General features: G+C 49.5%; 5 protein-coding genes across 5 annotated transcripts; 2 read left to right on the top strand and 3 right to left on the bottom strand.

Moving 5' to 3' along the window:
• Nucleotides 1-2884: 2884 nt before the first annotated feature.
• POX_a00575 (uncharacterized protein) lies at nt 2885-6317 on the top strand (the record flags this gene model as incomplete). Its single annotated transcript, XM_050109514.1, has 7 exons — nt 2885-2898; nt 2995-3049; nt 3108-4574; nt 4685-4828; nt 4886-5059; nt 5118-5210; nt 5262-6317. 7 exons carry the CDS (start codon nt 2885-2887, stop codon nt 6315-6317), a joined length of 3003 nt encoding a protein of 1000 aa, XP_049973282.1.
• Nucleotides 6318-7782: 1465 nt separating this feature from the next.
• On the top strand, nt 7783-8843 carry POX_a00576 (uncharacterized protein; the record flags this gene model as incomplete). The annotated part of the gene is made up of 4 exons (XM_050109515.1): nt 7783-7891; nt 7970-8210; nt 8314-8585; nt 8719-8843. The coding sequence occupies 4 exons, from the start codon at nt 7783-7785 to the stop codon at nt 8841-8843; spliced, it is 747 nt and encodes a 248-aa protein (XP_049973283.1).
• A 586-nt stretch (nt 8844-9429) lies between these two features.
• Nucleotides 9430-10377, bottom strand: POX_a00577 (Protein lifeguard 4; the record flags this gene model as incomplete). Its single annotated transcript, XM_050109516.1, has 3 exons — nt 9430-10024; nt 10099-10169; nt 10231-10377. 3 exons carry the CDS (start codon nt 10375-10377, stop codon nt 9430-9432), a joined length of 813 nt encoding a protein of 270 aa, XP_049973284.1.
• An 887-nt stretch (nt 10378-11264) lies between these two features.
• POX_a00578 (Vacuolar amino acid transporter 5) lies at nt 11265-13055 on the bottom strand (the record flags this gene model as incomplete). The annotated part of the gene is made up of 5 exons (XM_050109517.1): nt 11265-12056; nt 12124-12352; nt 12422-12776; nt 12845-12927; nt 13000-13055. 5 exons carry the CDS (start codon nt 13053-13055, stop codon nt 11265-11267), a joined length of 1515 nt encoding a protein of 504 aa, XP_049973285.1.
• Nucleotides 13056-13471: 416 nt separating this feature from the next.
• Nucleotides 13472-14132, bottom strand: POX_a00579 (uncharacterized protein; the record flags this gene model as incomplete). Its single annotated transcript, XM_050109518.1, has 2 exons — nt 13472-14011; nt 14118-14132. 2 exons carry the CDS (start codon nt 14130-14132, stop codon nt 13472-13474), a joined length of 555 nt encoding a protein of 184 aa, XP_049973286.1.
• Between the last annotated feature and the right edge of the window lie 455 nt (nt 14133-14587).

Below are 14587 nucleotides of genomic sequence, written 5' to 3' on the forward strand. Positions count from 1 at the left end.
AGGATAGATATTCGAGTGATTGGAAGCCAGCCGTCTCCAATGTCTCAATTGAGAGCGGTATCAAGACCTTTAAAAATAATCGCAAAGACATTGGAGTGCGAATAAGGTTACCGACATGGAGGTTTATTAAAACTCCATTGCTGGTATATGTTCTAGACTACGAAAGACTATCGTATCATATCTGATACCTAGAAACATCAACGGCATGACTTCTCCAACCTATAAGTTGAAGAGTTGACAGGTGAAGTTGGAAGCAGTCGAACATTGATAGGTTCTGCCGGGTGGTGGAACTGGACACGCCCGGGTACCTTTTGGAAGGTACTACCAAATATATGTTGATGGCAGTACCGACGAGGAGCCCCCCAACCTCGAGATGGGCGAACCACCTAGTTTAAAAGGTGTCCCGACTTAATTGAGCTGGGACCTATGGGTGAGTATACCTCACCCTTGCGAAATTCCAATCTCCTCGGGCATTCACCAACAAATCTTGAGGTTCGCGTTGATAACGAATGTCGCAGACCTGATCAATCATACATTCTCTCTCATTGAACGTCCATTGGATGCTGCCTAACATGCACCATACTAGGTATCATCTCATTATATGTGGCAGAAGCTTGGACGGCTACGGACAATCCCTCTTCATGTTCAGCCGACGAGGCTAACAGCCTGATTATCACCTGCAAGTAGCTGATCAGCACGATAAGATCATTTGGGCGCTAGACACGTCCACGACAAAACTGAAGCCACTTCGAATGGATGATGCCGGATTTACGAGGAGGTCAATTCTTCGCGGGGCTTATCTTCATTCAAGAGCTTTGGCTGATCATTCAAACCAGATCAGCTGAGTACGGGACATCCGGAGACGCAGGCGAGTTGTCGGTCTGGCTCACAAGTCGGTCGCATCCTTCTTCGACTAATCTCTGAGAAACGGGAAACAGCTGGGCGGAAAGACTCGAAGCTGTGGACCTGTCAAGAGATCGTCAATCCGAAAGATGGATCTGTTCATTGGTGGACAGATATTCCACGCCTACCTCACGGATGAGCAGAGATAGATCATATGCGAGTTCTTCACCGAATCACACAGGCGCAGGCACACTGCATACTGAGGATTTCTCGCGCAGGGCGTCAGCTGTCTCACGCGACAGATTACCAGATTAAGGCTCCCAACGTGATGATTGAGCTTCTTCTTCTGATCTATTCATGCTGTACGAACCAAGCGACCGGGGATCATGACAATCTTGTGCGACGTGGTGCAAGCTTAGGCCACGACACTGCTCATGATCTATCTAGGTACATACGGGGATTGTCGAATCATCTAGTACACACCGCTAGATGATTGGAGATAAGATGAGACAGAGATTCAAGAAAACCCGACTCAAACATGCGAGTTCGATATCATTGGTCGAGTCAGTCTTCGTATTCATGATAAGCTGAGACTTGGTAGCCTGGGAGAAGAAATGTCGCTTGTCCACCGTAAGGAGGTATTCCTCAATTTGCGTCTGCCGTTTTGACAAGTAGATAAACCAGGCTATTGGACCTGCTTCAACATATTGATTATCCTGACAAGATGTGGTAAATATGTGATTTGGGAAGGGCAACGAGTCAGTGTTCGCAAGATGAATTTCCATGGAATAATAATACTCGCAATGCTCGATGTGTATACCCTATCTGCGTTGGAGGCCCACAGGCCCACAGGCTCCGACTGCTCGTAGATGAGCTCAGAATGAACTTGATTATGTGTCATCCTCCCAGCCCTGTGAGGTATGCACGTCTGTGGAGTCTACTGTTGCATCATTGACACAACGGGAAGCCTAATTGATCGATCGGAGATATCAAACGACATTCAATGCACATACGTGTGCATAGGGACTGCCAATAATCTCCTATCCAGTCAAAATGACGGAAACCCGCAGAGCACATTCCAAGGCTGCATTCCTGACCCGCACACTTTGTCAAGTCGGAGCCCTGAGTCGGGGCCCTTCGTCCTCAACGCAAAGCACAAACATTACGGCTCACCAAGGACATGGAGACTAGTCGCATCGGATAGTCTTTGACAGACATGACATGTTGAATTTATAGAGCGAGTAAAAATGGCGTGCCATGTGAGGGGAATAGCGTTTGAATGGGTGAAGCTCTCGTACAATCAAACTAGAGCAGGTAAATGTGGAGACTGAAATTCCAGCCTCATTGGAATTTAAACCATGGATCTGTTCCATGACACCAACGAATCAGCGTGGGTAAACCGATCGGGGGGCTCATGAATGCCTGATGATGCGGGCATTCAGAGGCACAATCAGGCTCTACATGGCTTTCTCAGGCATCATCAGGTTTCCCATGACATCCATGAGCTCATCGTCCGTCCGCACGTGCGCGGCTTAAGCCTTCTGATTGTTGCCGAACTGCTAGAAGCTTTTGGTAAAATATTTCAAGTGAGCCCTGGCGACGAGCCTTCACGGGGGGAGGTTAATCGGAAATTCTGAATAGACGCGCTGTTCCCAGGTTCTGGCAATGCGACTAGTTTGAAATAGTTGTTGACTATTGGCGGGCGTACTACAGAAGTACCGGGCACTGAGATCAATGTACTTCAGTTGACTTTGCAGCGCCTATTGCATCCAACTTGGTCTAGCACCACCAAGCTCCGCTACCGCCAATCATACCAATTCAGGCGCCGCCATTTCACGCTATTTTTTCGGGTCCTTTTTCTTGTTCTGTTTCTCTTGCGCCTCATCCTTTTGTGCCGTGTGACCCTCGATGGTTGGCTCAGTTATCGTCTTCTTCCTTTTTTTGACGTTACTCATTTTTCCACATTTCCCGAACAGCTTGGCTCTCGCGCCCTCTTACCCACCACCCCGAGGTATGCGGTGACTGCCGGCTTGTAGCCAGGATGAAGTTCGCAAAGTGAGCATTTCTTTCTACACTTTTTTTTTCCTGAACGTGCCGCAAGGCACTGCCCGCGCGAGACATTCCGGAGACTGACTCTGAATTCAAATGCAGGGAACTGGAAAGAGAGCTGGTGCCGGAATGGAGGGTGATGTATTTGGATTATAAGGTGAACATTTCCATCGGCTAGGATAATTGGGATTGTTATTAACGTTCAAACTCCCTAGACTGGCAAGAAAAAAATCAAAGCCATCACCCGAGCAATCAAAAGCGCCAGCCGAACACCAGGGATTGCTCCTCGATCACAGCCTGCGCGATATCCTCCGACGCCCTCTCATACTCAATCCTCAAGATCTGGTGTCCCGGACCAGGCAGATCTGCCCAATCAGCCCGTTTCTTCAACCGAACAACAGCCGCTACAGACACCAGGGTCTCGTCTGTCGGGGCCAGTCGGCAGTTACGGAAGCATCGTAGCGTCTCCTCGGCGCTATATCGAAAGCCCCGACATCAGATCACTGAGACTACCCGAGCCGGCCATCGACCCAAACCAAGATGTCTCCTCGACGGCGCAGATAGATCCTCAACCTGTTAAGAATCCACCTCCGGTTTTCAGTCGAACAGTCTTATCAGATCCGGTTGAATCGCGGCCGACGAAGACCCCGACTGGGTTCGGCTCTTCCACATATCCAGAGGGATCACCAAAAGTGACCAGATTTCCATCCACAACCTCAGGCGTATCCGTCGGCGGAACTGGCGTGCCTCGTACGCCACAATTCATTCGACGAGTCTTTTCTTCTGTAGAAGAACCGTCCTCGGCCAATCCTTATCGGGAAGTCGAGAAACGCCAGAGCGAATTTTTTGCCTGGTTGGATGATGAGTTGAATAAGATTGACCAATTCTATCGCAAGAAAGAAGAGGAGGCCCAAGAGCGTTACGCAGCTCTTCACCACCAACTACATGTCATGTCGCAAAATAGGCAGGAGGAAATGAAAGGCGCCAGAGGGGTTGCCCAAGGGAAGAAACGGGGTTTTATACAACGACCGAAAGCTGTCGCCGCGTGGAATGCGGGCTTTTTGAAGAACACCCTGAAGGATACATTCTCGGGGAAGTCATTTCGCTTCGGCAAGAACTCGCAGGCTCTAGCTCGGCTGGAAACGCCGGGAATCCGACCAAGAGATCGTGAATTTATGTTCGATCGAAGGGAAGATTTGGAGCAAAGTGACCAGCCTAAGAAGGACCCCGGATATCGCACTGCGAAGCACCAGCTCAAAGTTGCCATGCAGGAGTTCTATCGTGGCGTTGACCTACTGCGAGGCTACGCTAATCTCAATCAAACTGCTTTTCGGAAGATCAACAAAAAGTTCGACAAGGCGGTCAATGCAGAGAAACCGCTCGAGTACATGACAGAGCGCGTCAACAAGTCTTATTTTGTGAGGAGTGGAGAGACGGCCGAAATCATGCGAAAGGTTGAAGATTGGTACGGACGGTATTTCGAGGCGGGTAACACCAAAATCGCAGCCACGAAACTTCGCAGTACAACACAAAGACCCGGCGACTATTCGCCGCATACTTTTCGTGCAGGCCTTTTCCTCATGGCTGGAATTTTGTTTGCTATTCAGGCACTGGTTTATGCGGTACAACATCTATCTAGCGAGGATGACAACCTGCAGGTTCACACGAGTTATTTGCTGCAGGTACGCGACTGCGTTTTTTTTCTTCTCTCGCATTTGCATGAATGTCCTTGGCACAGAACCCCGTGGTATTAATATGCTGACCGACTGGCTTTCGTTCGCCTTCTCATTAGGTCTACGGTGGCTATTTCATGATTTCGCTTCATTTATTGCTATTTTGCTTGGCATGCATGGTTTGGAGTCAGTCCAAGGTCAACTATCGCTTTATTTTCGAATATAATACTAGGCACACTCTGGAGTGGCGCCAATTGCTTGAAGTGAGTACCAATCAATGTCGTGGTCGCTGCGCTTATGCTCTTCTAACCCCATCCTAGGTCTCAACATTCTTCATGTTTCTTTTAGGGTTATTCATGTGGCTCAATTTCTCATGGGTCAATGAAATGTACATATACTGGCCGGTGGTACTCATCGGTCTGACGGTCGCGATTATCTACCTCCCTGCGCCTATCTTGTACCACCAGAGTCGAAGCTGGTGGGCTGCGACCAATGTAAGTTTCGGCCGGTCTTCTATCCACCATGCTCTTTATGGGGGCTGACTGAACATAGTGGCGTCTGTGGTTTTCGGGACTCTACAAGACTGTCGAGTTCCGAGACTTCTTTCTCGGCGACATGTATTGCTCTCAAACCTATGCGATGGGGGTAAGTTCCAATTGATCCTGGGAGGCCACAAACGATGCTAATGGAGTGCAGAATATTGAACTCTTCTTCTGCCTTTATGCCAACAATTGGGAATCTCCCGCAACGTGCAATTCTTCCCATTCTCGAGTGATGGGAGTTCTCACATGTCTCCCATCTTTCTGGCGTGCGTGTCAGTGTGTTCGCCGTTATACAAATGATAAGAAGCATAAGAAGCTCTCATTTCCACAGGACGCCTTCCCACATCTGTTCAACTTGGCGAAATACCTTTGTGGTATTGCCTACTACTCGACATTGAGCATGTGGCGCATCAATAAAACCACCCGATTCCAGGCGCCTTTCCTGACCTTTGCCCTCCTGAACTCACTCTACACATCCATCTGGGATGTGCTCATGGATTGGAGTCTCGGAGACCCCTATGCCAAACGGATTCTCCTGCGAGATGAACTTGCATTCCGGTACGCCTCGATTTACTATTGTGCGATCGTGCTCGATGTGGTGATTCGGTTCAACTGGATCTTTTACGCCATCTTCTCGCACGAAATCCAGCATTCGGCATTTCTCAGCTTCTTTGTCGCTCTGTCGGAAGTTCTTCGTCGTGGAGTCTGGTCCATTCTCCGTGTCGAGAATGAGCATTGTGCAAATGTGACCAAATTCCATGCATCCCGCGAACCCAAGCTTCCTTACAAATTTGAGATTCCGCCCAGGGAACGCGAAGGCTCACGTGTCAGTGACGTCCAGCTCCAGGAACAGCCAGCTCCTACACCCACCACGCCCACGATCGACGTGGAGACCGGGGTTGGAAGCCCTGAGACATCGACCGTTCGGCCTCGCTACCCACCGGGCTACCGTGCAGGAAGTCTGCGACGGCTCAGTTTCCGGGCAGGTACCGCTCACACCCAAGACTTTGAGCGACGACAACTCCCATCCTACCTGTCCGAGGCTGCGATTTCATCAATGGACCAAAATTCCAGGGATGACGATGACGATGACACTGACGAAGAAGATTACATCGACACCGAGAGTGCCGGAAACCCTCCGCTTAACGAAGAAGATGAAAGTCGGTCTTCCTCCGGGAGTGAGAGAATGCCCAAGGAGACTGGAATCTGAGAATCCTGGATACATCGAACAGATCCAGGACATCAACCTGCACAAATTGAGGATGCTAATGACCGGCCATGATTTATTGACTAATGGATGTATGCACATAACAAATTTAATCGTGAAGTGAACAAAACACATTTACTGTACGAGCTCGGCTCTCGAGACCGTGGATCTCTCCCTCCTCCTCTCCTCCTCCTCTTCAGTAAGAAGCGGTCTGATCTTCCAATAATTTACATTTCGGCACCGACATCTTCCCACTGGATAGTCAGGATCGGCTGGAATCCGGATCAGGATCTCGCCCGGACCCAAATTTTGAGGAGCAGCGCAGTTCAAGGTCCACTTTTCAATGTGGAGTCAGGGGTAGTTGATCCCATTTTGATTCATGCACAATGCCGCCTGAAGAAGTGGCTGGTTCAGCAGAACTCAGGCCGCACTTTGTAAAGAAAATGATCTGGTCCAGTAGTGTAGGGAGGTGGCTTGGGGTTGTCTCATAACCAGTCGCCGATAGCATCTGTAGAGGCGAGGAAACTCGCGACAGAGAAAGATTTGATTTTGAACCAAAGGGAAAGAAAACAAAAAGATTTTTTTTCCCAAGACGGAACCACTAGACGAGAAAACCATCGACGTCGACGGATGTATTTCTCGGATTGGTTTTTTTCCCCCGCCAAGGTACACATCGAATTGATCATTCACTCCTTGTGAAGTTTGAGATAGATGTCACCTAGGCCTATCATGTAGATGTTCTCGAACCACAGTGAGGATATTTCAAATACTACTCGTGCGGGAGTCGACGATCACCGAAACCGACCCCCGCCACGCGCCTCTGCAATGCATGTCCGGCTGCCGATCGGGCCATAGACACGAGGTTCTAACCCAGTCAACAACCAAGACAAGATTAAAAAAGAGAAAAAAAAAGGGGAGAGTTGTAAATCCAAATTGGTGGTTCATGCCCGTCATGCCAAGTCATCAGCCGTTGCAATCGGCACGAAGGCCGTCTTGTCTGGAGGACTCTTGAACTCGGCCTGGTTCCTGTCAACATGTGGACATGGAAATGCCCGGACACTAACCAAACCGAGTGGGTGAGTCCGTGATAGAGTGGACAAGGCGTTTTGATATCTAAATTTCAGACAAAATTCCCATTGCCTTGACGAGGACGAGTTGGAGACTGGAAGGACCAAGGCCATGAATTTTGACGCCTCGTTCATGTTAGCGTTTGGAAGAAATGGATGGTGGCGATGTGAAATGGGCTGGACTGGCAGACCCTATCCTGGTCGTCATTTTATGAAGGACCTATAATACTTGATGCTCAAGTACAATGTAGACATAGGACGATCCTTCTTTTTGATTTAAAATCCAACAAATTTCATTTCATCTCGTTTGCTTCTTTTTCTTCTTTTTCTTCCTCTTCTTCTTCCTATTACGCCGTGGGATTGAACTCACCATCAGATCAACTTCTCTCCATAACACCATCATGAAAGCAGTTATCACGGTGATCGCGGCTACTTGCCTGGGAGCGTCAGTGTCAGCTCTCCCAGCAGATCATCCTCCTGTCGCCTGGCGACCAGCCGGACCTGGTGATGGTAAGTCCAAGATTCATCCCACTGTCCCTGTAATCGAGAGATCTTCCAAAATCTGACGTCTCATCCAAAACCCTATAGTTCGCGGACCCTGTCCGATGTTAAACACCCTCGCCAACCAGGACTTTATTCCTCACCACGGTCGGGATCTCACCGAGGAACAGGTTGTCAACGGTCTCAAGTCCTCTATCAACCTCGCCGAAGACTTTTCCCGATCCTTCTTCAAGGCCGGACTTCGTACCAACCTGACTCCTAATGCGACGACCTTCTCGCTCGATGATTTGAGTCACCATAACATCCTCGAACACGATGCCAGTCTCAGGTATGATGCCGCGTCACTTGAAACAAGCTGGACTTCACAGGAGAAAATCATTAGGACTAACATCAAGCTCCTCTCTTTTTTCTTTTTTTTCTGGGGTCAATAGTCGCCGGGATTATTACGATGGAGATGACCACAGCTTCGATTCGGCCACTTTCGACCAGACTCGCTCCTACTGGAAGGAACCCATGATTGATGTCCGTCAAGCAGCGCAGGCTCGACAGGCTCGCGTGGATACTTCAAATGCCACGAATCCCACTTTCTCACTCTCCGACGCCGCCAAGAAGACCACCTTTATCGAGTCCTCTGCGTACATGCTTGCCTTTGGCGACAAGAAAGCTGGATCTGTCCAAAAGGCCTACATTGAGTACTTTTTCCGTTAGTTCTCCCCCCCCCCCCGGGCTCCACTTTTCCTCCATGATCCAGACAAGCAGGCCATTTGGCACAATGACTTGCTTTCAAATGACAGCAAGAGGAACAACTTGCTAACTCATGATTGTCCATACTGCAGAAAATGAGCGTCTCCCGACTGAGCTCGGGTGGCAGAGAAACAACGAGGAGATCACGGCGGCGGATCTGAATAGCATGTCGCAAAAGTTGGCTATTGCGACACAAGAGATCCAGGAGGGCAAATAAAAAGCCAGAATTCTCTCTATTTAGGAAAATAGCCATGATTCATTCTTCAAGAGTTCAACGCAATTACCTTTAGCTTCGCACCTACGTTACGCTTGCGGTAGAACCCATGGTTCGGGTAACAGTGCTGCTTTGAGGGTGAGGGCTAGAGCTGCGAGAAGAATTGAATTCTACCTACGCCTCGACTTTACCCAAATGAGAATAAAGCTAAATGAGGGGACACGGAGGGAATCGATACAGGTTCCACTATTGAATCGTGTCAAACTTGAAGGCATATCATGCACGAAAGAGCCTTAAGCGACAGTAGACTGTAGCTGGAAGGCACGGTAACAACACAACTGATCGAAGACCTTTACATGAATGTGGTAGGAAATTAAGTAGCCGTCTCTCACAGGATCAATAATGACTAATGTCCCACGCGAAGACTGAAAACAGAGAGTGGAATAAGGATGCGCATACACGGCAAGAGCATAGAACAGTATAAATAAATTGCGATAATCAGAGCTTGCATCCATCAGATGAAGTGTGCTAGAATCTGTCTCAACTCCAGGGGCACCGATTGAATTTGGACCATGTGGCCTGAGCACGCTTAGTTGTTGTTCTGGCTGTTCAGAATACGCAGAATCGACAGGAACAGGTTCAGAATGTCCAGATACAGCGCGATGGCGGCAGCGATCTCCTCCTCAACGTGGTAGTGGCGCATAACCAGCTGGGTGTCCACCAAAATATAGCCCGAGAAAATAAGGGCCCCAAGACCGCCGTAGATCAACTCCGCGGTGCTGCCGAATGGCATAAACATGGCCACGACCCCGAAAAGAATCATGAACCAGAGAGCACCGAAGAGATAGGGGATCCAGCTGGTAAAGTCATACTTGGTCTGGCATGCGAAAAGCGTGAGTGCAACGAAGATGCCCAAAGTCAAAACCAGGGCTTGCACAACGATTCGTGATTCGTAGAAGGATGTCACCACGCTAATGGAGTATGCCTCCATCAAAGTGAAGCCGGAGAGGAAGAGCAAGTTTGTCGGGTAAGACTTGCGCTTCCAGTACGTTGCAAGCATGAAGCCCAGTGCTCCAAAGATAGAAATGATCATAAGCCAGAAATTTCCCTGGATCCAGGTCCGATATGTCGCGTTGAAAAAGGAGATGGAGCTGAGAATAGTCGTGAGGAGAATTTGAGCGGTCCTGCAGATAAGGAAAATCATGGTTAGCAAAACCATCCCATCAAAATGACCGATAAAGCAAGGACCTCAACTTACAAGATCGCATAGACTTTGCGAACAAACTGCATTCGAATGTCGATGGTTCCCTCCGCGACCGTACCGCCGAACTACAAGAGATATTAGTCCAAACGCTTTCCTCCATGTTCCCAAGAGGATAGGTGCCCATACCTTAAAATCATCCGGCAAGTTGTCATCTTCAGAGCGTGGCTCCGGTTGAGTCGCTGTAGCCTGGTAGGATGGGGGTGCCTGCGTGTATGGTCCATCCTCGAAGGAATCCCGCTGAGGAGCGGGCTCGTAACGAGCGTTTGCAGCCATATTTCCCAGTCTCTTGATCACTTCTTGTGATATACTCTGTGTTTATAATGAAGCAATGGGAGATCGATAGTTGTCAATTCGTAGTGGCGTAGTTGCCTGCTCTTCCATGGGGGGCGCAGCGACCATGTGACGTGCCCTACAGGATCACGTGAAATGTGTCCTGTTGATAAGATGGATGCCACGACTAAAAAGGAATTACTAGATCAGACTAGCGTCATCGACGGCTCTCGGCATGTGGAGTCTGGATGGAACCCTGTGAATCTTCGATGCAATTTGACGGCTGCTGGTTCACTTCAAGCTCAGCCTACTCTCATTTGCTCCGAGATCAAGTCTTCGGTGTTGAAAGCCTCTGCAGATGGTCAACGAATAGCCACCTCGAAGTAGAAATGCTTCCAACTGCATAAGTCGAAAATGAAAAATCTTGATTGAATCAGACCTCTCAAAGACGAAAGCCTCTATCGACTGGTGACACACAATACTGCTGCCGTTGCCGTTCATAATACTTACAACCTAGACACCACAATGTCTGAGGACCATATCCCTACGTCTTACCTAGAGTAGAATATTGAAAATCGGTCCAATCAAGCCGACTTGAACCGGGTGTGAAGGAACTTTAGACCGCACGAATACTATTATTTCAACGTCAAAGCTCGGAAACCAGTAGATCATTTGAAAAACAAAAAGACTGAAAGTTTATACAAGAATTTGAAACGCTGAATGACAAATATGCACGGTGACCCGGAAAGGAAAAGCGTTCTAAGTATCAGCCCAAAGATCGAGACACAGACGTCAATGGCCACCGTATTCCAGAAACCCTAGTCGAGGTTTCTCCACGACTGGAGATTTAAAACCTTTGTGTCCCGCTCGCGACTTGGCAGGAAAGATCATCAATGTGAGGCAATGAAGAATGTGTTGGTGATGAGGCAGACAACCATGACCACTAAGCCGTATAAAGCCAATGCAAGACTAAGGCGCCGAAGGAGAGCCTTGCGCCAATGTCGAGTATTCCGAAGCAACAACCCGCTCTCCGTCAACGAGCGTGCAAGAGACCCTTCGCCTTGGGCATCTGCATTATCATCTTCATCAGACAACTCATCCACGACCTCATCGTCCTCTTTCATCAAGCCCCGGTGGGTCGGAGAATCAGGCGAGGAGATTTTGTAATAGAAAAGACCAGGCAGAATGAAGCTGATGCTAGTACTACCAGTGCTTCCAACGTAAGCAAGCACTGCTTCGAGCGAAGACACTGTCATGGCCACAATGTAACTCATGATGAGGATCGTGGTGGTGATGACCGAGAAGCGAACGTCACTCATGGGCTCGGGAATGCGATTCCCGCGCGGTCCCAGAAGGGGGTGTCTGTGCGGAGAGGCTTCATTACCAGATGGCTGCGACATTGGACGCCACTTGAGAACAGCATCTACAGATGCCCTGCAGGGGTGGCATTGCAGGGGATAAGAGAAAACAACCAGCATGACGATCGCAGCGCGGCCAATTGTGGCAGCCACACCTGGGGGATACATGCCGATAATGTTGCCCCCAACTTTGTTGCCGAAAGAGAGATAGCCCGTGATTGCGACGAGAATGTAAGTTGCGGCGGCGCTACCAGTGCTAGCAAGAACCACACCCGTCGTCCGGAAATGACTATTATTCTTGATTTCGTTCAAAATGGAAAACATCTGGAAGTAGCTTGTCAGCAATTGAAAAAGCAATGACCGAAGAAGATGTTTGTCAGGGAGCCCGCACATTTTGATGGCAAGTGAAGGCAAAAACTATCACTGGCAGGCTGCTGAGGGTGGGCACGGCACCAGCCCAATGAATCACTCGAATTGGCCCTCCCTCGGGAATAGTGTCCCCTTTGACAAAATGATAGACGACAAGGACAACCAGGTAGGCCATGGAGACTAAGGCAGCAATGCTGGTGTACTTGAGCGAATCAAGCCGACGTAAGTAAGATAGAGGAATCACAATCAACCTGCCAAGCCAAAGCAACAAAGCGAAGTCAGTAAGAAATTAAGACTCGGAGGCGGATGAGAAGACCGACATGAACGCAGTGACCCAGAAATGACGGTCGACTAAAAAGTCATAGACTGGCTCTCCTCCGACGAAACCTTGGACCACCCCTGGCATAAGATCACCGATAATGATCAGGTAGCTCACACCAACACCAAAGCACTTGATCGCAATCGCTGCATCAAACACAACCGCAGCATTTGGGTATGTCAGCTGCGATAGCGCGAAGAATGATGCACTGCCTTGATCGAGATATTGTGCGCATCTGGATTGCAGATAAAGTCCGAACCCCGCGGTCACCCCAGACCACAATATCACTAACACACCGAGGACTATTCCCATATGCGAAATCGCGAGTGGCATCGCAAGGACACCAGCACCGATGACTAGCAAACATCAAAAGAGAAAATTAGCGATGACTTTCGACAGGAATTGGACCTTTGTTTGCGCTCACTCGTATTGACCAGATTGATCACGCTACTGGCCCAGCTAGCCTCTCCGGTATGCCCGGCGGCTCGTTTGCCGCGGGTGGTACGCCTTGAAAAAGGAACACATTAGCATTTAATCACTGCGATCACTGGGTGGACATCGTTGGATCTGCACACGAACCATCGTGGGCCGCCCTGTGGCGAATGTCCAGCACCGATAGTCGACTCCTCCTCCATGGTGTCAAGTTGTATCACAGGTCGAATGCGGCAGTGAGGAGAGATATGACATCCGACCTGAAAGCGACCACGGCCAGCGAAGTCGAACAGATACGAGACTGCGTGTTTGAGGGATGCAATGCGCAAGCTGCGAAGGGTAGAGAATGACGCGGTGGCCTAAGTGTCTTATCAGGCCTCGCCCCGATAAGTCGGCAGCACCTGACTTGTCCGGTCTCCGGGCTCCGGTCTCCGGGCTCTTTCGACCCGTCGCAACTCGACGGCCCCGTCTCAAATATTACAGGACTGCACGCCTATTTGGAAGGTTTCTCTTGCTATTGTCCTAATTGAGACTTCTGTTTAGGCGGGTCTGCGCTCTAGGCCAAACATTGTGACTAAAACATTGTTTCCTCTCACGGCGATTTGCCAATGGATCCTGGCTACAGCTTGGCTTCGCTCTGGCCCTCCTCCACCGAGAGCCGGAGACTTTCTTCTTCCACGGCCGCCTGATCCGATGCCGTGTTGCCTGGCCGGCAATCCGGACCTGCATCATTGAACACCATTACCTCGCGGACTGTCTTTGACACTTCAAGGATGGTGCCTCCTGTGACCTGAGACTGTCGGCCTTTTCCTGATCGATTATCAATGACCTTGCTTACGGAGTCTTGCCGCACTAGCGCCATCATCACCTCAGCGACTTCCTCGGGTGTCACTTTGACATCTGTGCTATCATCTGTCATTTTTGGCTTCTCTGGATGGCTGGTCCATAGTGGTGTCTTGATGACACCCCCACTGCGGTGACGTGAATGCCAACCTGGTCGAGTTTTCTCCACGGTCGGACCAGACCGCTGATGGCGTACTTTAACGCAACGTAGATTTGACCCCGACAGTCTAGGAGCCTGACCAGCGATGCTGGAAGTATGGATCAAGTGTTTTGGTCGACCGTTCTTGCGATGCTTCAAGAAATATGCGATCCCAAACTACAAGGTCCGCATTAGATGTGTAATGCGACCATCTATGAATTTCCCTTTCAGGTTCGTTTTGCCGCTTTCGCCGTAGTCTCCCCGTACGCCGTCCTGTAATCACCGACCTGGTCCGCATCTTGTATAGAACAGCGCTTGCTCGCTGCTCTGCCATCCATCCCCCCTCTTCTTGCCCAACTCGCCCTCCCATATTCTGCCCTCGCTCGCTCATTCTTTTGATTAAACTAGAATCGTTTATAAGATGCCAGTTGGCTGTAAAATCAAAGCCAGGCTATGACTGATCCAAGGAACAAAGGAGGCAGTCTCGGCGCCTACCATGTGTGCTATTCTGATGCATCTTTACCTTCCCGGTTGGTCAAGCAGTCAGGTTCCTCGTCATATAGCATGGTGCTTTCACCCTTAGAAAGCCCAGCATTGGACAGGGCTGCTCGCTTCCTGAAGGCTCGGGCTTGTACCATTCACTTTATGTCACTTAAGGCAGCGTCCAGGACATTGCGTCAATCCAAATTGTGCCTCAGGCTTTAGACCTAGCCATTATTTTGGGTAGAATTATGGCCAGAGGTTCTACTGAGG

The sequence above is a fragment of the Penicillium oxalicum genome, chromosome I, assembly GCF_001723175.1.
Source record: "Penicillium oxalicum strain HP7-1 chromosome I, whole genome shotgun sequence".
Lineage (NCBI taxonomy): Eukaryota > Fungi > Ascomycota > Eurotiomycetes > Eurotiales > Aspergillaceae > Penicillium > Penicillium oxalicum.